The following is a 23,221-nucleotide window of genomic DNA, read 5'->3' on the forward strand; positions in this document are numbered from 1 at the left end:
TCTTGTGCCTCTGTGCTTCTATTTCAGAAGCAGGTGATGGAGTTTGTCGATTTTTATTCTGGTTTAATGGATACCTCATATTCAAAAATCACCAGGAATAAATTTTTTTTTTTTTTTTTTTCAGTATTTATGATATTCATTTCCTAGTGCTGCAGAATCTGATTCAGAGCACACTGGCACTCTCAGATCACCAGATGGAATCTTGCCTGTCATTTCAGGTACAGTGTCTGGACCAAACTTAGCTGCACATAGAATCATGGAATTGTTTAGGTGGGAACAGCCCAGCGCTGCCAAGGCCACCACTAAACCATGTTCCTAAGTGCCACATCCACGTGTGGTCAATACAACCCTAAAGTTTCTCCTCCCTCCCTCTGCACATTCCTTTTTCAAATGGGAGAAAAGAGACCCAGAAACTTGGATTTGTATCCATTCTGTGGGGAGTATTCTGCTTTTAGGAAATTATATATCGTAGGAAGATTTTCAGTTTGTTGTTTTCTCTCTGAGGATGAGATTGCAAGATGTGAGGTTGAAGCAATTCCCTAAAAGCACATGAAATAAGCTCCACATCACTTCCAGTGTACCATGCTTTAGTGCCCACCTGAGCAGCTGGAATGTTCTGGAGGAGATATAAAAACAATCCTAATAGCCAGCTATCACTGGTGTTGGGGGTCTCTCCTTCTGTGCTGGGCCTACAAAAAGATCATCAATCAGTCAAGTGCTTAAGTAAGATCAAGGTTCCAAGGGAGTCTAACAGCTCATAATCAAGAGTGGAACCTGCATAGCCAAGCTTTCAGAACCAAGTGTTCATGCTGAAATGAGGGGAAGAATTTACCAAAATGTATGGCAGAGGAGCATTTTTCACATCCCTAATTCCAGTGGGAGCCGATCCCATTTTGAATATGAAGTTAACTTAATTGGCATTTACCATGGCAAGTCTGGAAGGCCACAGAAGGAACAGAGGGGTAAAGTGAATTTATAGATGATTTCCATCCTTGTCGGAATCTGAGGTATTGATGATTCTCAGATTGTAAAAAGTCTCTGTCTTTCAGCCCCGTTGCCAAAGCAGAAGCCATAATTGGTCTGTGCTGGTTTCAAGGTTGTTTATTCTGTTTATCTCTAACATGTTCTGCTGCCCTGCCCAGCTCTGTCCTGCAGGGCAGCGTGTGGGGCTCTGCCCTCAGTGGGATGTGACAAACATTAAATACCAGAAACTCCCTGGGCTGGATTTACAATAACGTGCCAATATCTGTCACCCACTTTGAACAGTGCATTCCCAGCCTGAACCAACAGAAAAATGCCACCACTGCAGTGAAACATGGAGGGCATGAAGAAGGAGAAAAAGGACAAGGCACATCCAATTTCCTCCATTTTGTCCCCTTTGAACCCCTTATCTAGAATCCTAAAATTTTATTTTTGCACCTGTGCCACACTTAATTATTACTTGTATCAAACAGTCAGAGCTTGTAATTCATGCTGTAAGATTGAAAACTTTTCCATGGGCAGAGATCACAGCCAGTGTCTCTGGGGGCTCTGTCCAGGGGGGTTCCTGACCCCTGCCAGGGTCCCAGGGCAGCCAGGGCAGCCAGAGGGAAGCTGTGGATTCCCACACATCCTGGCTTGTGGCTTTTCCCCCTGAGTGCCCTGGAGCAGGCAGTGCAGAGCTGGGGCTGGGCTGTGTTGCAGACGTTCCGGCTGTACCAGGAGTACCGGGATGACATCCTGGTGAAGGCTTTCCTGGAGTGCCAGAGGAGGAGCCTGGTGAACCGGCGCAGGGTCAACCACTCGCTGGGGCCCAAGAAGAGCCGCGCGCTGCCCTTCGTGCCCATGTCCTACCAGCTGTCCCAGAGCTACTACAGGTGGGTGGCAGGGGGACGCTGCTGGGCTTGGAGCAAAGGAAAAAAATCTACCCAAGCGTGGCTTGGAGGTGACAGCACAGGAGAAGTGTCCAGAGCAAAGAACCTTCAGCTGAGGGAGCCGAGGAAGGTGAAGGTGAAGCTGACATCACATCTGTCAGTCCTTACATGGGGAGCAGTCAGGGCATAGAGCTAAGGGTGCTGGGCAGGAGTTCAGAGGCACATGGAGAGGGGAGGAGATGCAGCACCACAGTTGTAGATGTGGTGGGAAGATTTCTTTAGCACTCCTGTGAAGCAGAAGATGATAGCTTTGCTTTTTATTTGCTGTATGCTACCTGACCTTTACAAGTGCATAAACACCTAATGTTCTGGAAGTAGTAAAAGGACTGTGAAAGCAGATGTGGAAGGTACTTGGTCACCAGCTCTAGAATGAAACTTCAACTGTGGCTCTTCTATACTACCATAATTACAAAACTTATTCTCAGAGCAGATTTTGAAGGATTTGTGCTTCTTTGTGTTTTTGTGCAGAGTTTTTACATGGCGCTTCCCCAGTACCATTTGTACGGAGTCTTTCCAGTTCCTGGAGAAGCTCAAGGATGCTGAAAAATCAGACCAGCCACATAACTTCACATTTAAAGATGAAGAAAATGCATCATCAGAAGGCATGGTGGCATTTCCCATGGATGGCCCTGGTGGTCAGTGTGTGGCCATGCTCTCCCTCTTCTCCCTGGGACTGGTGGCTGTGAATGTGAGAATCCCAGAGCAGATCATTGTGGTGGACAGCTCTATGGTGGAAAATGAAGTGATAAAAAGGTAAATGCTGTTATTTCTATTAGAGAATACAGTTAGGGGATAACTTGGGTGAAATTGGACAGGAATTTGCATTTCCTGCTCTGCACTGTAGCATTTTTACTGTGCTATTATTTTGATTTTTATTTCTGAGGAGGTGCTCTGAAGACGTAATGGCATTTAAGTCAATGTCTCTCATTATAGCCCTGGGCTACATTTGCCTTCATATGTGACATTTCAATTGCTTGGCACTTCAGTGCCATCAGAGCTGACATGGAAAGGAGAGCACTGGGTGCTATAGGAGCATTCCATCAGCATTGTGCCTTGGCATGTGACAGAATGAGAGGCTTGGTAACAAGGTTTCAGCTTTATCAGTGGAACCTCTCACCACAGTAGTGTTTCTGTGCACTGTCTCTTGGATTTAATTTTCCTGTAAGCCTGCAGTAACAGCATGAACTGAAACTGTCCCCAGGCAGTGGGAGCCTGTGAGCCCTTTTCCTTACAATCGTTATGTGCTTTCTTAAAATTGCAACTAAAATCTCTTAGTTATTTGATCTGCTGCTTCCTATTGTGATAAGCATGAAAAATACTTTGTTCTTTTTCTCTTTAGGGCAGCTTAATTCCTACTTGAGAAATATTACTGTGGTCCCTCTCCCATAGCATGCTGTTCTTTAGAATGAGCAGCTTCAGTTCCTTCATTCATGTTACCCAGTTTTCTTTCTTTCTCATTATTTTCTTCTGCACTGAATTGTGATATCAAGAAACAAAAGCCATGCTCCTGCTGGCAGCTCTGTGCCAATTCCGTCCTGTTATATAGGTGAAACACCTGCTAATACATCCCAAGATTCCAAAGGGCCATGGCCTTGCCAAAAAAAAGCAGCCAAACCTCCCCAGTACAGTGATCCATGCATAGCTTATGATTTTTGTGACTCGCCTAACAAGTTTCTTTTCCTTTATGTGATTAATTGTACCCTCTGTATGGAGGGACAGATGCAGAGTACTGTAATAGAAATAACGTGCATTTGTCATAGGGAATTGCTCCCTGCTCTTTTCCAGGCTGACTCTCCAGTGTGCTGGAGATGTTCTGAACGCAGATCCCAGCTTCTCATACACTTGCAGTGTCCTCAGCTGGGTGATCCTGTGCAGGCTGAAAGAGCTGTTTTATCAGCCAGGTCATTAACATAAATACAGTGAGCCCTGGCCTGGTCCCATTGCTGAGTAGGGGCATCTTGAGTAGTGCACTCATTGTTTTTTTACTAAGTGGTATGTTCCCTTTCAATTTAAAATATATTTTAAAAGAAGTTACTTAAGTTATAATTCATGTTAGAAAAGTTGGAAGGAGCCTTTCATAGTCCCTGCATAATCTGCTTGAAACAGAGGCACCTTCAGAGTTAGACCAGGTTGTTCAGAGCCTTCAGGTTTATCCATAGTGGCTCTTGTCATGTCCTAGAATAAATAGTGTTGGTGTGACTAAGTTTGTTTCTGGGCAATCCATCCTGACTGCTACTGCTGTTCTTTTCTTTACTTGGAGGATGTCTGCAGTTTGGTTTTTGGTGGTTTTTTAATTATTATTTTTAAAGTAACTGAAATCTGCAACTCTCTCTCCTCCTTTTCACCCTGAAAAATAAACAGTCTGCCCCATCCTGCAACATCCCTCGTGCTCTCAGTGTCTAACAGATGTTCCCTCAACATGAAGCATCTGCTGAACCAAAGAGCTGAGATATTTTGGGTTCAATTCAACGCATTCTGCAAAAAAAGAGAGTTTCCTTTTCCAGGGACCTTCAGTGTGTTTCCTTTTCTGTAGTTCTTGTTCTCAGTGCTCTAAATCAGCCTGGTGTGGACACTGCCCCAGCTGCCCAGAGCACAGGGGCGCCGTGTCCTTGGTCTGCTCAGTGTCACGAATCACTTCCTTCTTTTGGGAAAAGCCCAACAAACAAATGCACCCTCCTGTGTTTGCTGTAGCTTGGGAAAAGAAGGACTGGAGGACGAGGACGATGAGGATGATGATTTGGATGACAGCTCTGGAGGCAAGCGCAGAATCGAAGTGAAACCTCGCCAGGCCTCTCACACCAATTATTTACTGATGAGAGGCTACTACTCCCCTGGCATCGTCAGCACACGCAACCTGAGCCCCAGCGACAACATCGTGGTCAACTCCTGCCAGGTGAAGGTCAGGCTCAGGTGTACCCCCATCCCAGGAAGGTTCAGCTCTCCAGGTGAGTTCTGTTTGGCCTAAAGTGCACTGAAGTGGCTTGGAGCAGGAGAGATGGTGAGCTCACCTGCTGAGGAATTGATTTAAACAAAGCCCCTTGACAGGAACATTCTGTTTGCATTACACATCAAGTCTGTAAAGCTTTCTCTGCTGACTTAGAACAGATGGCTGACTTAGGCTTTTGTTGGTAACAAGGCCTTGCCTCTATTTTGTGTTGTGTTAAACTATTACTGCAATCTGTCCTCTGCTCTCTTAACCCTCTCCAGGAGGCTTTTCAGTTTCTTCAACAACTTAAAATACAATATGATGTCACAGCCAGACTTTCCCTTCTGTAAAAAGAAAATCTTTCAGACCTCCTTGAATGGAAATTCTCATTTAACTTGTCTCATGCAAGTGCCTGAAGTAGTGGTGTCCAATGTCTGGCCTTTTGCATCAGTAATTTAAACATTTTTATATTTGGAGCTTGACTGACTGCAGTTCATCAGCACTGCCCCTTCTTAAAGAGCATCTTGTTTCCAGCCGTAATGCAAATGTATCCAGAGCCTTGAGCTCTGCAGCTGAAATCCTCTAGTGCTGCCCCTGCCCATTTCCATTGCTGTTGTGACAGAGGTAAAACAGAAGTTCTTTCTCCTGCTGCCTCTCATGCCCTCCAGCTGTGCTGAGCTGACTGCTCGTTACAGCTGAGCCCATTTTACCTGGCCCCAAAAGTTTCAGAGGCAAATGTATGGAGCAGCCTGCAGGAAAAAGGGAAGAGAGCAGGAAAAGCAGTGCCAGAGCTTCCCCCTCATCAGCCAGGACTGAGATAGGGGTTCCATGGCTTCAGTTGTGGATACTCTGCACAGAGGGTCACTTTGGAGCAGTGCTGGGCCTGTCACTGAACACAGAGATGCTTTGTTGAACTAATTGTCTTTGTTGAACCATTGTCAAGTGGGAGTTCAAACCATATCTGGCCAACAGCTTTCTACTGTGGATTTTTTTATTAAAAGTGTCCTCTAAAGCATTTCCTTGCCCTAGAATTTTCACTTGACCTTCTTCTTCAAAAAAAAGGAGAGGATTCCCTCATTAACTCAGAGCTGAGCTGACCCAGTGTTAGACAGAACACCTCTAGGTGCTCACTGCCTCCCAGCTGTAATTCTTTTTGCTGGGAGGGTGAGCCCTTGCAAACCAGTTTGCTCCTCTTTACAGGTCTTTTCAGACAGATATTCAAGGCAGAAAGAAAAAAGGGAACTGCAAAATGAAAAGGGAAAGCTGAGCTCTGTTTTTAATTGGTCTAGAACACCTCTAATCTGTTTGTCTTCCTGTAGCATGTTGCACAGTAACTGCTGCTTCACAGCTTAAACTCCCATGGTTTATTTGCAGCTCCTTCCCTGCTGGATCACATGGCTGTGGGCATCTCCTGCCTCCCTGAAACTTTCACCAGGCTGATAAAAATCCAGGAAGAAAACTATGAGGTGGAGAAGTTTCTCCAGGAATGTACAGAGCGTTACAGGTACAGCCCCGGGGACGTGGCGGCTGTTCTGGAGATCAGGGAGGCCATAGAGGCCACTTCCCACTTTGGGATTTGCACAGCTGAGCTGAGCAAACGTTTCTGCAGCTATGAGCAGGTGGAAGCTGAGCGCAGCAGGAGCTTGGAGCAGTACATCCAGGTGGGTTTACAGCCAGCTGCTTTCCATACATTAATGTTTGCATGCTCAGTATACCCTTGAACAGGACGAGCTTCCAAGCTGTCAAAAGCTACTATAAATTGAACAGACTTATTTATGTTAGGCAGGAGAAACACCACACCTGACAGCAATCTTGCCTCAAAGTTAGGAAGGACAAAAATTAAAGCAGAATGTAATCAAAGATAGGAATGAACTGTTTCAGAAACCTAGTGGTGCTAACATCAACCTTTGGAAGCAAAGTACTTGTTCCCAGTTATATTTTTAACTTACTTTAAACTAAAAAAACATCACATGCTGTAATCTCAGGAAGCTTTAGGGCTAAAACATGATTCCAACTTCAGTGCAGTTGGAGGCACAATTGAATATTCTGTTAAACTTTGCGCCTCCATTGCTGCCAGTTAAATCATGGCAATCCCATGACACTGGGTTAAAGTGACATTTCTCAGTGAAAGTTCCTGAGATAATTTGTTGTGGGTTTTTTGTATGTTTTTTACAGGACCTCATTGAAATGCAGCAGGTTTTAGAAGTAGGAGGCCACACTGTCAGACTGGTGGCAATAGTGTTTGCCAAGCCCTGGCTGCTACGCTCAATGTGCCTGAAGAAAGCAGAGGATGCTGAGCAGCCGGGGGCAGACCCTGCTCTCCCAGATGTGCCACAGGAACAACTGCCCTCAGAGCCAGGGAAGGGACAGGAATGTCTGGGAGAGGAGGAGCAGCTGGGAAAAGACATACAGTGTGCCAGTGATGATGAGCCCCCAAGGAAGAGATGTAAGACTGACGTCCTTCAGGGTGACAGTCACCTCTGCCAGGGTGCACAGCCTGCTCTGGCACATGCAGATGGCAGCAACTTGGATGCAGCTGCTTCTGAGCCTGTCCCAAGGAAGGAAGCTGTTACTGTGGGTGAAGAAGCTGCAGGAGGAGGCTCCCTAGAGCTCCCAGCTGATCCCCCAGCTGAACCCCCAGCTGAACTCCCAGAGCCTGCTCCAGAGGCTGTGGATGTGGGCACTTACAAGGAGCAAGATAAATCTTGTTCTGAGGACAAAGAACCCGAAGCAGAGACCGATGAGCTCAGCACTGAGCACAGCAAGCAGATCTCTATCCCTGAACAATCAGCCAGTGAGCAGGATGATCTTTCCTACTTCCAGGAGAACCCAGGAGTCTCTAAAGGTATGGAGAACCCTCTGCATCCCTAAAATACAAACCAGCTCATCAACAGTTGATCCCAAACCAGTAGCTCCACTTTATAAGCAAATCCTAGATTCTTTATGCAGCTGTACCAGAGAGATTGTCTTCTCTCACAGATAAATTGGCATAACACTAATTTATATGGAAGATCTCCAAATTTTCAAATACCTCACATAATCCTTCCTGTTCCTTTTGCTGGAATGACTAGTCCAGAAATATGTTTTCCTTAGAAACTTGTTTCCATGTCTTAAACTTTTTAGGAATAATTTGGATCCAAAGTTTCTCATCTCTGGCTTCAGTCCAAAGGTCAGGTGTCTCTAAGCCCAGAAAACACAGCACTGCTGGTGTGCATTTAGCTGGAATGTCCATGGCTGAAAGTCCTAAACTCATTAAAGCATTCCCCAGGAAACAGCACATGCCAGTGAGATTTAACAGCCTCATCTGTAACCCAATTGGACTTCATTTTCCTTTCCTTTTTACTGCCAGTTTTCTAATAGCTAGTAGTTCTTGCCAAGCTTTACATTTAGTAGTTTGTGGGGGATTTAATTTTGGTTTGGTTTTTATGAGCTCTAATCTCAGACTTGAACCACAAGCTCACTGCTCCTGTGGTACCTTGCCAAGCCCTGCCAGTACCCAGGTCCAGAGGGTGATCCCTAACATCCCACAGCTTGGGATTGTTTAACTGGAGCCTTCCTGCAGGAAATGCACTCAGAGCTGTCTAAACAGAAGAGACTTCAGCAGTTCTTAAATTAAACTACTGAAGTACTTTCCTGGATTTAATATCCTTCACTTTTTTGTAGCATAGGAGGGAAAAAACAGGAGTTCTGTTATCAAACACAGAGTTCTCACTGGCCAGTGAATGTTTACATGTGCTTAGGCCAAAGCTGTTACCCTCTGGGTGTGGTAGGAATACATCATTAAGTAATAGTCTAATTAAAACCCATGACATAATGTAATGGGAGTTGCAGAGACAGCCTTTGCTTTGAAACTGAGCCCTGCTGGAATCCTGAGTTTGCACTCACATCTCCAGATCCTTGGAGCTCTGCCCCAGATCCCTCTGATTTCCAGGAGCTTTAGGTTACCCAGACCCTGGGAGAGTTCCAGACTAAGACCCTGCACAGCTCTCTGTGAACCTCAGTTCTTTCAGCCCATACAATCACCACAGTTCAACCATAGCATCAGACTTCTAGGATTAAAACCTGCTGGGTTTTATCATAAAACCTGCTAGGACTGGGGAAAAGAACCACAAAAAGTGGGGTTGAGTAAAGAGATGTGGTTGTGGGAGGAGTGTGCTGCAGACAGGGCAGAAGGGTAGCCCAAAACTGAGAGCAGCACGTGGAATAGTTTGCTGCTGTGGTTTCCTGGCAAGCTCTTGCGCTTCACAGCTTGGCCACCTTTAACTCTACTTCTATTAGATAAGGAATTGAGTTAATTAGAATATATGTGTACTTTTCTTTCCAGGAAGCTCCATGACAGATGTCTCCCAGGCAGCCAGGGACCGGTGAGTAACAGAAATGTCTGCAGAATACCAAACGTTTGCCACTGCCAAAAGAGTACTGGAAGCAGTGGTTTGGAAACCTCAGTTTTATGCTCTGATGAGCAGTGATGGAGAAACCCCATTCCATTGTTCCTGTTAATGTTCCTTGTGCTCCTGTGCATGCTGAAAAAATGTCTCTGATAGATATTTTTACCCAAAAACCAACAAGCTCCAAATATCAGAGGACCAAAACTGATTTTACTGCACAAATAAGCCCAGTGCCAGCTTCCAGGTGCCCAGGAACTGCAGTATGAGAAATGGGAATTTCCATGCAGGGACTGTCTTTTGGACACCAAAATGCTAAAAATGAGGAATTTGCTTCCCATCAAAGCACTGTTGCTGCGTGGTGCAGGTCTTGGATAACTTTTGGAGGATATTAGAGCTAATGCAAAACACAGCTTCCCTGTTCATCGAGGGAACAGCCAGGTACAGCCAGGGCAGCTGCTGGGTTTGTAATGGAGCTAAAAGGGGTGAAAAATGCAGATTTGGTAGAGCAGCACCAGCCCTTGCTCAGAGCAGCCACAGGATTTACACTTGTGTTAAAATGGATGCAGTAAGAACCTCTATTAGGCAGTGTCACTATAGGACACGTGAAAGCACAACGTGAGCCACTGCTATTTGCAAGGTAAAGAAGAAGGTTATTCTCTGACTCCAACTTTTATACTTTTCCAAAGGTGACGGTGGTTTGGAGAGTGAATGGGCCACCTCTCCAAAGACATTGGACAAACTACTAGTATATTAAGGTTTTTCTACCCCATGAAGGAATGCAAAACAATACGTTGTTTATAGAAAATTGTGTGAGAAAGTTTTCTAACAGAATGTAAACTCAGAAGGCTTTAGAAAATCTTAAGAATCAGGGCAACAAGGCATAAATTGAAATGATGAGAAACCGATCCCGAAGAATTCCTGACAGCCGGGTTTGCCCTGTCTTTGGCAGGGCCTGTGAGAACGTTTCCTTCATCGGGAGGCCGTGGAGGATCGTGGATGGGAAGCTGAACCAGCCGGTGTGCAAGGGGATGATGGAGGCCGTGCTCTACCATGTGATGAGCAAGCCGGGCGTGCCGCAGTCGGGGCTGCTGCAGCACTACAGCGGCGTCCTGCAGCCCGTGGCCGTGCTGGAGATCCTGCAGGTACAGCCAGGGAAACGGGAAAGCAGCCTGCCCCATCCAGTGCAGGGCAGCACAGCCAGAGCAAGGGAGCAGGGAGCTGCAGTACCCGTGCTGTCACTGATGTCAGAGCTTGCTCCTAAATGGATGTACAGGGAGGTGGAAGGCCGGGGACTTGCTGAAGAGTGGGGGCTTGTCACCATGAAATTGAGTGTTTGACGTTCCCCCCCTCGCACAGCCCCCTGAATATCAGGCTAGCTCAGAGGTCTGAGGCTGTGAGGGGAGGAATATCAGGAGATGGCAAAGATTTCCAAAAGAGGCTCTTAACCCAATATATGTTGGCTCAGCTCTCTTTATTCTGTGTTGTCCATATGGAGAGCGGGGCAAAAGAGAAAGAACAGGAAATGTCAGGGATCTATATAGACTTTAGACAAGATGGGCTTCCCTGGCTCTCCGCCAGCCCCATTGGGGCAGGAAGGAGGGGTCCAGGGTTATCTGATCAGAGTCACAGGGTCCCAGGGACAGGGGAAATAAGAGTGCCCATGAGCTCACTGTAACAAGTGTTTAATGCAGTGGTAATCACAGGATCATGGAATAGTTTTGGTTGGAAGGGATATTGGGACTGGATGGTCTGTAAGGTCCATTCCAACCCCGTAACATTCTGTGATTCTGTGAAGAATGCCAAGCAAAGAGGAAACCCAAGGACAGGTGTTGATCCAAAGATCAGTACCACCTTAAAAATCAGCCACCTTAAAGATCCTCTGGTTCCAGTCCCCAGTCATCACTGATAATCCAAATATTCTTAATTTTTTTTGCTTATAGCCCTTCTAGATGGGTAATCTGCCATGAGAATCAAACTGAAATGTGTCTGTGCTAGACATTGTGTCAATCGGACCTTCTGACCAGCCTACAGGTCCTTAATTGTCAAACAAAAGATGGCAAGAAAATTTTGAATTTCTCATCGTTTTTCTCCCACATTTTGACATTCAGTTGCCACCGCTTTGGAAATGGAACTTTGAATATTTATAGGAAAAGAACAGAAATCAGAATCTGAATCAGATCAGTAATCCTGCAGGCCTTCCCAAAAGCATGACTTCCCTGCTAATTGGAAATCCATTTTCCAGTGTCCATGTGCCACTTCTTCCCCAGGGCTTGTACCCTGTGGTGACAGTGAAAGCTGGGAGTGTTGCCAGTCGTGCATATCCTGTTCTGGATGTTCCAGTATGGATCCCTGGGCAATGTGAATTCAAACCCATAAAATCAAGCAGTTAATTGCCTCTATATTTTACAGAGTGGAGAACTTCAATCTAACTTCTGCACCAATAAATTCACTAAGAACTGGTTTGGAAACCACAGACAGAGCTTGTCATACACCTAATAACCATTAACAAGGATTGGCACAGAAGTCTGGGATTGACATCCAGAGGAGCCTTAGATTTTTTGTAACTGGTCCTAAATGTTGACATTGCTTGCTAAGCACCTTCTGTGTCAGTAACCGTGTATCAATCACTGTGCTTGAAAGAAACTAGACCTATCTAGCTATAGCCAGAGCTTGCATGGTTTTATTAAGCTGTTTATCCTTCTTACCTTTTTGTTGTAGCCAGGGGTTCCTCAGGGGCCCAAGTGAAGCCACTTTTGGCATAAATTGTCCAACATTTCTGAGAACAATGTAGCTAGAGCAGCATTCACAGCATATTAAAATATATGAATTTTTTTGCAGGGTCTGGAAACTCTTGGTTGCATCAGACGATTCTACATGAAAAAGCCATCCCCAGTGTCACTGTTTTCTCAGCCAGTTGTGGAAGAACAACTACAGCATCCCAAACTGAGTGAAAGCCCAACCATCTACTATGAGCCCACGATAGACTGTACTCTCAGGCTGGGGAGAGTGTTCCCCTGTGACATGAATTGGAATAAATGGGTGCAGATTATCCCTGGATAGAAGGGGTAAAGCTGAGTCATAGGAGATTGGCTTAGCCTGTTGGAGGGAGTGTCCATGGAGATTAAATGTTACAATTTGTGCTCCATCATGTTTTTATTAAGTTATTTATCGTTTTTACTTCTGAAAACTGAGAATAAAGCTTGATGTTAAAACGCAAGTAATATGTGATCCTACTTGAAGCACATTCTCCTTTTATCAGTAACTGGTTGCAGTGTGTAGTTTGTAGTTCCTGCTTTAACTGACAGGATTTTCACAGGTCACAGCCAAGCCCCTTTTTTTTATTTTTGGTTCTCTGTAAGGGCACAGTGGTTACACTTCCCCTCTGCTTTACCTGCTGTGCTGTGCTCGGGGCTGAGGCGTGGGGGGTTTCCTCACCGTGCTTCAGCTCGGCTACCTTCACACCTGTCTGTTCAAACACGGGTTTCTCGGTGTGACCTTATCACCCTGCCCTGTGTGCGTTGGGGGCACAGCACCGTGCTGGAGCCTGTTCGCCCTCCCTGCCCGGCCCAAAGCAACCACGCAGCAGCCGCTCGCTCGCCCGCAGCGCTGTTTATTGCGGGAGCAGCAGCGATCCTAAACCCGCTCCCCCGGCCCTCAGTCCCGCCAGCGGTGCCCGCACTGCGGGTTGCAGCACTTGTAGAAGGTGGTCATGGGCTCGTCGGCCGAGCGCGTCTGGATCTGCATGAAGTAGGCGCGGGGGTGCTCGCACTTGGGGCACGGCTCTGCGGGAAAGCGCCGTGAGGGGCCGTGAGGGGCGGCGGGGCCCAGCCAGCCCCGCGCCGCCCCTCGGCCCGGCCCTACCTGCCGTGGAGTCCACGTTCTCCCAGGCCGCGGCGCCGCCCAGCACATCGTCCACCTCCTTCAGCCGCGGGTACTTCCTGCTGGTCACCTGCGGGACGGGCACGGGAGCGGCTCAGCCCGAGCCCCGAGCCCCGAGCCCCGCGCCCGGGGCACGGCGGCCCCCGCCCCGCGCCGCCCCGCCGCGGTACCTTCCGCGTCACGTTGCGCACGTAGGGACAGGTGGTGCAGGCGAAGCGGTGGCAGCGCGGCCCCTCCTCGGCCACCAGCACGTTCCCGCAGGCCGGGCAGAAGAGCAGCATCGCGGGTTCCGCCGCGCCGCCCGCCCCTTCCGGCGATGGCGGCCGCGGGGCCGGCGGAGGAGCCGGCGGAGGAGCTGGCGCACGCCGAGGTGCTGGAGCTGTTCCAGGCGGCGCTGGCGCGGCTGGTGCAGGACCCGCTGCTCTGCGACCTCCCCCCGCAGGTGCGCCCGGGGCGCGGGGCCGGGCCGGCGCGGCTGGGCTGGGCTCACGGCCGCGTCCCTCGCCCGCAGGTGACGGCGGAGGAGATCGGCTCGCAGGTGGCCCTGGAGTACGGGCAGGCCATGACGGTGCGGGTGTGCAAGGCGGACGGCGAGACCGTGCGTGCGTGCGGGGCCGGGCGGGGCGGGCGGGGCCGGCGGGGCGCGCCTGACGCGGCTCTCCCGCCCGCAGCCGTGGTGGTGGTGCAGAACGCCTCGGTGCTGGAGCTGAAGAAGGCGCTGCGGCGGCACATCCAGCTGAGGCAGGCCCGGCAGGGCGGTGTCCAGCACCTCAGCTGGTGAGCGGGGCCGGGCGGGCGGCTCGGGAGCGCGCCCCAGCCCGGCGCCGCTCCCGCGGCTGCCCCTGAGCGCTTTTCCCGCAGGAGGTACATCTGGAGGACGTACCACCTCACGTACAATGGAGAGAAGCTGGCGGATGACAGGAAGAAGCTGAGAGAGTGAGTTACGAGTCAGCGCTGGGGGTGAGGGGCCCACGCAGCGTCCCCACGGGCAGGGCTGAGCTGGGAGGTTGTGCCCTGGATCACGGGTCCTGTAGTGGACATTGCCAGGAAAGGTGGGACAGCACTGACCACAGAAGCGGGACAGGAAGACTGAGAGGCTCTCTGCAGGACAGGCTGGCCCTGGGGGGTTCCTCATCCTCAGCCAGCACCATCCTGTGCTGGTTCAGCCAGTGCAAGGCACCCCACAGAACCCTTGGCCATCCCTCCCAAGCTCCTGCAGATGGTTACAGTTACTCAGCTCGGCACAGATATTGATGTAGGATAGGAAAGAGCAGGGAACAGGAACAGGGAGGCTGTGGATGCCCCAGCCTTGGCAGTGGTCAAGGCCAGGTTAGATAAGGCTTTGAGGAACCTGGCCTAGTGAGAGGTGTCCTGTCCATGGCAGGGATGTTGACACTGGATGCTCTGTAAGGTCCACTCCAACCCTGTAACATTCTGTGATTCTATGATGAATGCCAAGCAAAGAGGAAACCCAAGGATGGGTGTTGATCTTTGGGGCTGCTCAGCCACCTCTCAGACACTCTGGTAACAACGCTGACAGGTGATTCCCATGTTTCCCTGCCCATTCTTGAGGCGAGGTAGAATAAGGCACTTCCCTGCAGTGCTGGGTCTGCCAGCCTGTTGCAGACCAGCGAGAAAAGGTGGTCTGAAGTACTAAAAATTCAGCAAGACAGCCCTAATCAAAGCTGTCCTTGGAAGAGTGAGCCTGGGTGACAGATGTTGCGTTTAAGGGGTCGTTGCACTTAAAGGCAGATGAGCAGATCCTTCAGTGCTGGCAGCACATCCCACATACACAAGTGAGAATTTTAATGTGTCCTCTAGTAGAGCACAACATGGGATTGTAGGAGTCCCTATGTCCCTGGGAAAGATGAAGCTATAGGGTTTTACAGGTTGTTTTTCCTGGGAAGCTGGCATTAACAGCATAACTCTGTGTTCAGGTATGGCATCAGGAACCGGGATGAGGTCAGCTTCATAAAGAAGCTTCGGAAGTAACCTGTGGGGTGAGTCCCAGATGTCCATTAAGAGCTCCCAGTTCCTCATCTTCCCCAGGCCATGGTGTTGAGGCTCAGAGCTGATGCTGCTGCTCTCTGCTGGCTGGCAGAGTATTTCTGAATGCCTGCACGGGGCTGGTGCCTGTTTCCAGATCCTGGTAGTGTTGTTTGTGCTATTCTCAGGGCAGGGAATGATAATTCAGCTATTTCAGGTAACATAAACTGGGAGCAGCAGCAGGAATAGCTGACTTTATGTTTAGATTCTCAATCTGCTTCTACATTGTCTTGAGACTCATTAAACACAGTGTTCTTTTGCTGCTGTGATTGCTTCTAGGACCTTGCTTTCTTTTAGGCTTTTTAAATGTCTGGAAATCATTGTCAGGAGCATGGCTGGGTTTCTAACTCATGCAGACATAATTCTGGTATTAATACTGCTATTTTGAGAAAGCTGTGCTCACAAACACAAGATGTGGCCAAGACTCTCAGGCTTACTAAGTTTTAAATTATGCTTTTAGAAACAGTCACAGTGGCTGAAGAACGAGTAAGAGCAGCTTGTCCAAAGCCTTTTGTTGTTTTGCTGCTCCAGGCAGCTGGGTTAAAAACTGTTCCTTTTTGACCGCAGTTACCTTTTATTCTTCTTTCAACACTGCCATATTTTCAAGATCCAGTGTAATAAAATGTGCGCCCTAACAACAGCCACCTGCTCCAGGGTGCTTGTGACCAGCAGTCACCTCTGGCACTGGCTGGTCTCTCCTGGGCCATCATGGCAGCGTGGTGAGAAAAGATCAGCATGCAATAATTATTGTCACTGACAAATATTTTCTTTCTTAAACAGAGAGAGCAGAGAATCCAGCCCTACCAAGACCAGACTGTGGATTAAGCAACTTCCTGGAGGAAAAGGCTGTCACACTTCAAAGAGGAACAAACTCCATTGACTGGACATTCTCACGTTTTTTACAGTTGCTCTTTGTGGTGTTTGCCTCTGAGCTGTATGTGGGTTGCAGGGATTAAAGAGATCCTCTAGTTTTCTGAGGTTTTTCAGGCCCTTATTTCCAGCTGCAGATGTGTATCTGGCTGGTTTGGGTGCTCCACAGGGTACATAAAACAGCAGGAGTGAGATTAAGTAACAAAGGTAGGCACAGACTACTCAGAACAATTCACAGTAGCTAAAACGCTACCTCACTGTTTAATCACCACCTCAGCAGTAGTAAACAACTCTGGTTAAAAATGTAGTATTGAAACTAGTGTAATAAAAATAATGGCAGCAGAAAAGGTTCAATACAATTGAACAAGGCACAAATGTTCTGTTTTTCAGAGTCTTCTGAGATAAGGCAAACCATGCCTGCCAAGTGCTAAGGAGACAGTTTAAATTAACCACGGGCAGGGTTAGAAGTGTCATTGGATTAGAGGCTTTGTCCCCATGGAACTGGCACAGCAAATGCAAAGACAGTCCATCTCCAGGGCCTGCTCGAGAAGCCAGTCTTTGCTGTCAGTGGAGCTGTGCATCCAGGTCGTATTTCTCGCAGAATTTGTCTGTGAAGGGTATACAAGTGAGGAACTCGCACCACTCGCACTTGATGGGGTAGAAATAGAACAGAATCACCAGTCCTGAGAAGAGTGCGATGAAGATGAGCTGGAAAACTATAATTTGGCATCGTTTCCTATATAAATCAAACTTCCCAAAGCTAATGTAGGGCAGGAAGGCAAAGGAGAGGAAGAAACCACTGATAAATCCTGAAATGTGAGCGAAATTATCGATCCAAGGCAGGAGGCCAAAGGCAAAAAGAAAGAGCACCACAGCCAGCAGCTTGAAGAAAGCCCTCCATGGGCGTGCCAGGATTTGCCAACTCTGGAAGAGCTCCACAAAGAGACAGGCCAGAATTCCAAATTGGGATCCTGCAGGGCCAACCTGCAGAAGAAGAGCATTACAGATAATGTCAGGCTCATGCCACGTTCCTGGCCTCTGCAGCCAGCTCCAGGAATTCGTTGCTTCTTACTCAAATCCTGTTCAGTGGTTCTTGGCAAAGAGACTCTCCAACTTCATCCATATAATGGGGTGCTGGGAGTAAAGGGATCAAGGTGTGGATTTAGGATCAAGGTGTGAGGCCAGAACAGACTAAGGAGGGCAGATCTTGTTCAAGCTGCCAGAGGGGAGTAGCCCTTGAAGGCAATCTCCTGGCTTGCCCCACCCACCCTGTAGTTTTCCTTAGGAGCTGGAAGGCTCCTGCAGGTCCAGCCATGCAGTCTCCTGTGGGCAGGGTGAGCTCTGCTCTTTGCCACTCTCAGGCGGAGGCTGCTGACACCACACTTGATTCCGAGCCTGCCTGGGGCCCCTCTCACCCCATGGCTGGACAGTCCCCCATCTGTTATGAGAAGCAGCCTTTTTCCTGCAGCCAGCCAGGCCAGCCACTTGCAAAGCCCCTGGTACCCCGGGATGTTGCTGCTCAGCAGCTGAATGATGGTGTGCTGCCATCCTTGAGCTGCAGTGCCAAGGCTGCACTGGTGAGCCCAGCTCTGCTCGCTCTGCCTCAGCCACAGAGGCACAGGCATGTAGAGAAGGGTTGTGCTCAGGGCAGGTTACCTGGGCTGCAGGAGACCCACCTCTGCTCTGTAGGGTAGAAATATTGCACTGGCAAGGTTCCCAGTGATGCCACTGAGAAGGTAGATGATAGAGATGCGGTGCCATCCTGCCAGCTTCTCTAGGTCCCGCAGGATCGTCATTTGGAAACAGACTGAAACCAGACAGTGCAGGATCCTGCCAAGTGCAGAGTACAGGAGCTGAAGCAGCAGCCACTGAAGTTACCCCTGTGCTCATATTCTGTCCCCAGCCTTGCTCAGAGTTCCTGTCTGGCCTTACCCATGCTGCTCATCCCAAACCTTGGGGGACAGCACAGCTCAGATCCCTGTGTCCCCACGAGGGACAGCCACAACCCTCACAGCAGTCCCTGGGCTGAGGGTGCCTCCACCCCCATAGGGGAAGTTTTACACCTCTGCTTACCCAGCGTGGAGGAAAAGAGAGAGCCAGAGGCGGTAGAACTGGTCAGGGACTTCTGGATTTAGGAAAGGAAGGAGCCCACAGACATCATCCATGCAGTGCACCTAGGGCAGAAGTGGGTGTTGAGAGGGGTCCTCCAAGCCCAGGGCACACTGCAGATAGCTCTGGAAGAGGGGCTCCCCCCCAACTTCGCTGTTGAACCAAGTACCAGGCTTTGTCTCCAACACAGATTTACACAACCCCATCCCTTCCCTGCGGCAGTTTTAAGCCCTCATTTTTCACCCCAGCACCCAGAGCTGAGGCATCTGCTTGCCCACAGAGCAGACTGTGGATCCTTCAGCCACTGCTTTCACAGTGGTCCCGTGCTGGCCTTTCACAGCTGCCAGCCCAAGTCCCAAACTGGCCCCCAGAGGGGGACAAATGCAGCCACCTCTGCCACCCCAGCCAGGAGCAGCAGCATCCTGCGGGCTCAAGGTGGGACAGGACACAGGATTCCCACCTAATCTGCAGCACTGCCACCCCAGATCCTGCCAAGCTGCTGAGGGCACCTGCAGGGAGAAGGGCAGCCATGCAGCCCCCCAGCTGCACCCTTACCTGAGAGCAGAGCGTTGCCTCCTCATGGAAATATCCCCGCATGAATTCACAATACTCCCGGGAGGTAATTTCACACCTGCAGGAGGCACAAGTCGCACATGGAAAGCACAATGGATCATTCCTGTGCCCTCCCAGGCCACCCACTGCTTTTCTCATCCCATCCATGAGAACTGATGCCTTCAGCTGCCCCTGACATGCTCTAGTGTCTCAGCAAAGGCATGAACACATTTCCATTTGAGCCCAGTGCCTCTTGACACACCCCTCCTGCTTCTCTCCTCCAGGGAAGCTCCACAGACTTGCATGCCAGGACTCCAAGGCAGGTCCTAAAGCTGCTGTTTAGAGCTGGGAAGAGCCACCAGAGCCTGTGGAAGCTGTGTCTCAGACTGGGGGAGTCTTGTGCCTCCGCAGCCGGCAGAGGGGAAGGGGAGGGCTATGTCAAGAGTATCCCGGTCATGACCTTCAGGGACAGAGAAACTCCTTGGGGCAACACACATTTTTCTCCCTAGCAGGGAAAGCCAAGCCCAAGCACTGTGTGACTACTCAAGCTCAGGGATAACATCAGAAAAACAGCGTCTTCTTCTTTTGGAAACCCAGAGTGGGCTATTTCCTGGCATCTCTTTTGAGTGCCCAGGGACTGCAGGCTGGGGACAATGAAGCCTGTCAGGAAGAAGCTGGCCACTCCTAAGGAAAAGTGAAGGAATTCCCAGCAGAATTGTTCAATTCCTCCAAATCCCTCCATACTGCAGAACCAGTTGAGTGAGATACCCTGCTGGGCCAGCCTCAGGCTGGCTCTTAACTGCTGCTCCATCTGGGAGACCTGTCATGGCTCTTTGTCCAACTCCCCTTCCCAGCAGGGCTCTGGGCGGTGTGTGGAAAGGACAAAGAGGGCAAATGGCTGGGTCTACAACCTGAAAAGGCCCTGTGTCTCACCCCAACACCCAGCCCCTGCAGACAGGTAAAACTCACTACCTTCCCTTGGTCCCAATGCAGCAGGGCCGGCCTGTAATCACACAGTCCATGTGGAGGTGGTTGGTGTAATTCCCAGCACTGTTTTTTGTGCAGATCTGGAAAACAACAACAGGCTGCAGTCAGACAGCCACAGCTTTGCTTGCTGGCTGGGTAAAATCAAAACAGCCCCTTGGGAAGAAGCCAGATCCCAGACACAGCTCCCTCTGACAGCAGGATGGTGCCTGATACTGCATCTGCCTGAGCATCAGTTGACACCTCCTCTCCAGCCCGAGGCTGAGTTGTTCCCATCTCCCTGTTACCCTGACAGGATCCAGGGCTTTAGCTGGCACAGGACAACTTTTGTTGTTGGAGGGCTTTGAGCCTTGGCTGGGCAGAGCACAGCTGCCCTGAGCTGGTGTTTGTGACAAGCAGCAGAAGCTGCACCAGAGGCCCTGCCCTCCCACCAGCACAGCTGAGGCTCTGCACAGTGGGATGCAAATGCCACACTCAGCTGCCCTGCACGCCCTGTGCCTCTGGCCATGCTCACCGGCCACTTGGTGATGTCATCTGGCCACTCGTGGGGCTCCATCGAGGCTGGCTGCTCACACACCCTGCAGCAACAAAGCACACATCAGCCTGAGGAACACCTTCCCCACCTCCAGGTGGGATTTCCACACTCTGCCTGTGCCCATGCTGCCATTCCACAGCTCCCTGTGTCCCTGCATGGTGACACTGACACACCAGACCAGACCAGCCGAGGCCATGCTGGCCATGCCTCAGCCTCCTTCCAGCAGAGATCACAAAGGCAGAGAGCACACAGCTGCCCAGCAACGAACTGGATCTCTTCCAGGTGGACACACCCCAAGGGCAGGAATTCAGATGGTTTCAGCTCTACATCAGCCCACAGTGACTGTGCCAGGGCAGCCAGCAGCTGGCTGGGCTCCTGGACAGAGGTGTACTAGGCTTGTGACTGCTGCAGGGAATTGGCCAGGGAGCAGGTGAAGAGGGGGAGAGGGATGAGGAAGGCACCCACAGCTCACAACAGGCAGCCCACAACAGAGACCAGAGGTGAGGAGAAATATGATCACACCCTGCATCAGCCTCTCTTGCAGTGTAGGGACATTACTGCCCCACACCCCTCCAGAGCTCCTGCTGCCTCATCCAGCAATCCACTGGCCTGGGACTGACTGTACAGCAGCCCTGTCCCCCCGAGGATGGCAGCTGGGCCAGGCAGGACCTACCTGGGGTCCTGATGACAAACAGAGCCAAATTGCCTCTTGTTCCCTGCCAGCATCGGTGTGCTGGGGTGATGGGGCCACTTCACCCACACGGCCAGCGTGGACTGCAGGAGAGAGGAGAGGTGTCACCACAAAGCCCAGGGAAAGAAGCATCAGCAGAAGTGGCCCTGAAGCTGCAGGGCTGGCAGGAGAAGGGCCACGGCACTCACTGAGCACTCCTCCTCCGAGGTCTGCACGCAGCCGGACTTGTCGTTGCGCACGCAGCACGCCGAGTGCTTCTCCTTCTCCCGCTTGGCGCTGATGAAGCTGTGCACCTGCTGGTCCTGCCTCATGCACGGGGAGAACTTGGCCCCCAGGTGGATCAGGGCCTCCTGGCAGAGATGGAACACTCAGCTCAGCCAAGGCAACGACTGCCTGGGCAGAGCAGGCTGGGGGAGCTGCTAGGGGTACCCCTATCCAGACTCAAGGGCCAGCGACAAGTCCCAACACACACCATGGACATTCTCCATATCTGCTTTGGAGACAGGTCCAGAACAAAAGTTCAGGGATTTCTTTGCCCACAGCCCCAGAAAGGCCAGCACTATGGCTGGAAAAGAAAACTGTGTGACATTTCCTCTTCACTTTTGTCTTTCCCAGGGGGAATGGCAGCAGGAAAGCTGTCACACACCATACAACTCCCGCATTTTTTCTAACCCCGTGCTTGTCTTTGTAGAACAGGGTGCAAAGCAGGGAAGCCAAGGTCCATCTTAACCTCCAGGCACCCCAATCTGCAGCGTAGTTGGGGCTGGGAGCACTGCTGCTCCCTGACAGTGACAGCAGATCCCTGAGCTACAAGCAGCAGAGGGCTCTGGTCCATGGGGTGGCACAGCTGCAGCACACAGTCCCCATCCACCCACTAACAGTCCCACCAGCAGCACTCACTGAGCTGGGGCCGATCCAGAAGTTTTCCTGCTGAACATATTTGACATTTTCATAAACCCCTCTGTTTCGTAAGACCTACAAGGAGAGAAAGCAAGGGCCCTGTAAGCTCCAGCCCCCAGGGTCAGCAGGGCAAGCAGCAGGGACTGGTGAAAACAGCCCCCAGGATGAACAGGAACCCCCACAGCCAATGACAGGGCCCACAGCTCTCTCCATCTGGCTTTTTGCAGGATCACATGCAAACCCCCATCAAGGTGTGTGCACCTTCATGTTGAGGTTTTATTCAAAATGTCTATCTCTGGCTACTTCAGCTTTCAAGAAATCCCAGGGCCTGAAACCCTTGAGTGGCCTTAACCTGCACAAAGCTCCACAGAGCTGAGCAGCACAGGCAGCACCCACAGGCAGGTGCTCTGAAAGCTGTCAGATATGCAGCTGAGAAGCTCCCCAGGGCATCTCCTGCATGGAGCAGGGACATGGCTGTAGAGATACCTGTATCCCAGAAACCTTTAACAATGTGTGGGAAGGCTACAAACAGCTTCAAATCAGCTCCCAAAGTCAGACAAGTCAGTTTTGCCCCTGGCAGAAGCAAAATCCTGCAACTGTTGCAAAAACTTAGCTCAGGTTTGAAGTATTTCCCTGCCATGATCATCCTTCTGGTCTCCACCCGGAGAGGAACAAGCTGTTTGGAAGTGCTGCCAGCACAGCCACCGTGCTTCGTGTCAGATATAATCTGACATCAGGAGCACTGTGGCTGCAGGAGGGAGAGAAGGTGGTGTGGGGGCTCCCAGAGACCCTCCAGGCAGCCCCCCAGGCTGGACAGCAGGCAGCCAGCCAGGAGGCAAGGAGCCAGAATGCTGTGACACAACAGCTGAGGGCTGAACTCAATCACACTCCAGGCACGTTGGGAGATTCACTTACTGAATCAACAGTCTCATGCTGTGAGAACCCCACAGGGGCGATGCCGTAGATGCACACAGCGAGGATGGTGATGAGTGAATGCACAAAGGTGACCCAGTAAGTGAAGAAAGGCCTGCATGGAGGGAAGGGGAAAGGATCAGAGGCAGAAACACAGGCATATTACATCTGCTAACAGAACAGAGGGGAAAAGCTGCTGTTTTCCTCCAGAAACCTCACCAAAATCTGGGGTACATGACCAGGATCACCTAGGAGTGCACAGGACAGGAGGCAATGACCTAAGGTCTTGCTGAAGACAGAACCTGTTTAATCTGACTCTCCCATTACCCTGGACAACCACCCTTTCCCAAGGAAACATCCATGGGAAAACCAAAGCCTGACACTAAACTGTGCTGTGTTTCTGAAATAATGACTCCAGGGGAGTGACCAGAGGCAGGGATAGCTGAGCCCTGCTGTTCACCACAGGACAGTGGTGGTGGCACAGAGACCTGCAGTTCCTCCAGGCAGCAGAGACAC

The 23,221-nt window shown here is 50.3% G+C and overlaps 4 protein-coding genes across 18 annotated transcripts in view; 2 read left to right on the forward strand and 2 right to left on the reverse strand.

Annotated features, from left to right (window-relative positions):
- Positions 1 to 12,444, forward strand: part of GTF3C1 (general transcription factor IIIC subunit 1) — a 40,090-nt gene extending 27,646 nt beyond the window's left edge. For both annotated transcript variants that reach the window (XM_021531211.4, XM_085591777.1), the window contains exons 29-37: positions 125 to 218; positions 1,684 to 1,856; positions 2,382 to 2,666; positions 4,605 to 4,858; positions 6,214 to 6,500; positions 7,015 to 7,684; positions 9,164 to 9,203; positions 10,177 to 10,369; positions 12,066 to 12,444. In XM_021531211.4, coding sequence (XP_021386886.3) covers positions 125 to 218; positions 1,684 to 1,856; positions 2,382 to 2,666; positions 4,605 to 4,858; positions 6,214 to 6,500; positions 7,015 to 7,684; positions 9,164 to 9,203; positions 10,177 to 10,369; positions 12,066 to 12,287 — 2,218 coding nt within the window. In that variant the 3' untranslated portion in view covers positions 12,288 to 12,444. The remainder of the gene's footprint in view (positions 1 to 124; positions 219 to 1,683; positions 1,857 to 2,381; positions 2,667 to 4,604; positions 4,859 to 6,213; positions 6,501 to 7,014; positions 7,685 to 9,163; positions 9,204 to 10,176; positions 10,370 to 12,065) is intronic.
- Positions 12,445 to 12,821: 377 nt separating this feature from the next.
- Positions 12,822 to 13,409, reverse strand: POLR3K (RNA polymerase III subunit K). The gene is made up of 3 exons (XM_021531218.4): positions 13,277 to 13,409; positions 13,089 to 13,176; positions 12,822 to 13,009 (listed from the first exon to the last, which is right to left on the reverse strand). The coding sequence occupies exons 1-3, from the start codon at positions 13,385 to 13,387 to the stop codon at positions 12,882 to 12,884; spliced, it is 327 nt and encodes a 108-aa protein (XP_021386893.1). The 5' UTR covers positions 13,388 to 13,409; the 3' UTR covers positions 12,822 to 12,881.
- Positions 13,410 to 13,412: 3 nt separating this feature from the next.
- Positions 13,413 to 16,129, forward strand: SNRNP25 (small nuclear ribonucleoprotein U11/U12 subunit 25). 2 transcript variants are annotated; one of them, XM_021531217.3, is made up of 6 exons: positions 13,413 to 13,548; positions 13,618 to 13,708; positions 13,778 to 13,883; positions 13,968 to 14,042; positions 15,044 to 15,106; positions 15,933 to 16,129. In XM_021531217.3, the coding sequence occupies exons 1-5, from the start codon at positions 13,423 to 13,425 to the stop codon at positions 15,096 to 15,098; spliced, it is 453 nt and encodes a 150-aa protein (XP_021386892.1). In that variant the 5' UTR covers positions 13,413 to 13,422; the 3' UTR covers positions 15,099 to 15,106; positions 15,933 to 16,129. The 2 variants fall into 2 exon arrangements, with proteins under 2 accessions (XP_021386892.1, XP_085447916.1); XM_085591790.1 differs by having other exon boundaries at positions 13,413 to 13,476.
- A 119-nt stretch (positions 16,130 to 16,248) lies between these two features.
- Positions 16,249 to 23,221, reverse strand: part of RHBDF1 (rhomboid 5 homolog 1) — a 43,180-nt gene continuing 36,207 nt past the window's right edge. For 11 of the 13 annotated variants that reach the window (XM_085591783.1, XM_085591779.1, XM_085591778.1 and 8 more), the window contains 10 exons: positions 22,709 to 22,820; positions 21,794 to 21,868; positions 21,082 to 21,243; positions 20,876 to 20,976; positions 20,182 to 20,245; positions 19,656 to 19,750; positions 18,687 to 18,762; positions 18,096 to 18,196; positions 17,699 to 17,852; positions 16,249 to 17,006 (listed from right to left, as the gene is read on the reverse strand). In XM_085591783.1, the coding sequence (XP_085447909.1) occupies positions 16,587 to 17,006; positions 17,699 to 17,852; positions 18,096 to 18,196; positions 18,687 to 18,762; positions 19,656 to 19,750; positions 20,182 to 20,245; positions 20,876 to 20,976; positions 21,082 to 21,243; positions 21,794 to 21,868; positions 22,709 to 22,820 (1,360 nt within the window). In that variant the 3' untranslated portion in view covers positions 16,249 to 16,586. The other 2 variants (XM_085591788.1, XR_014958424.1) reach the window with 2 other exon arrangements.

The sequence above is a fragment of the Lonchura striata genome, chromosome 14 (genome assembly GCF_050655825.1).
Source record: "Lonchura striata isolate lonStrDom1 chromosome 14, ASM5065582v1, whole genome shotgun sequence".
Classification (NCBI taxonomy): domain Eukaryota; kingdom Metazoa; phylum Chordata; class Aves; order Passeriformes; family Estrildidae; genus Lonchura; species Lonchura striata.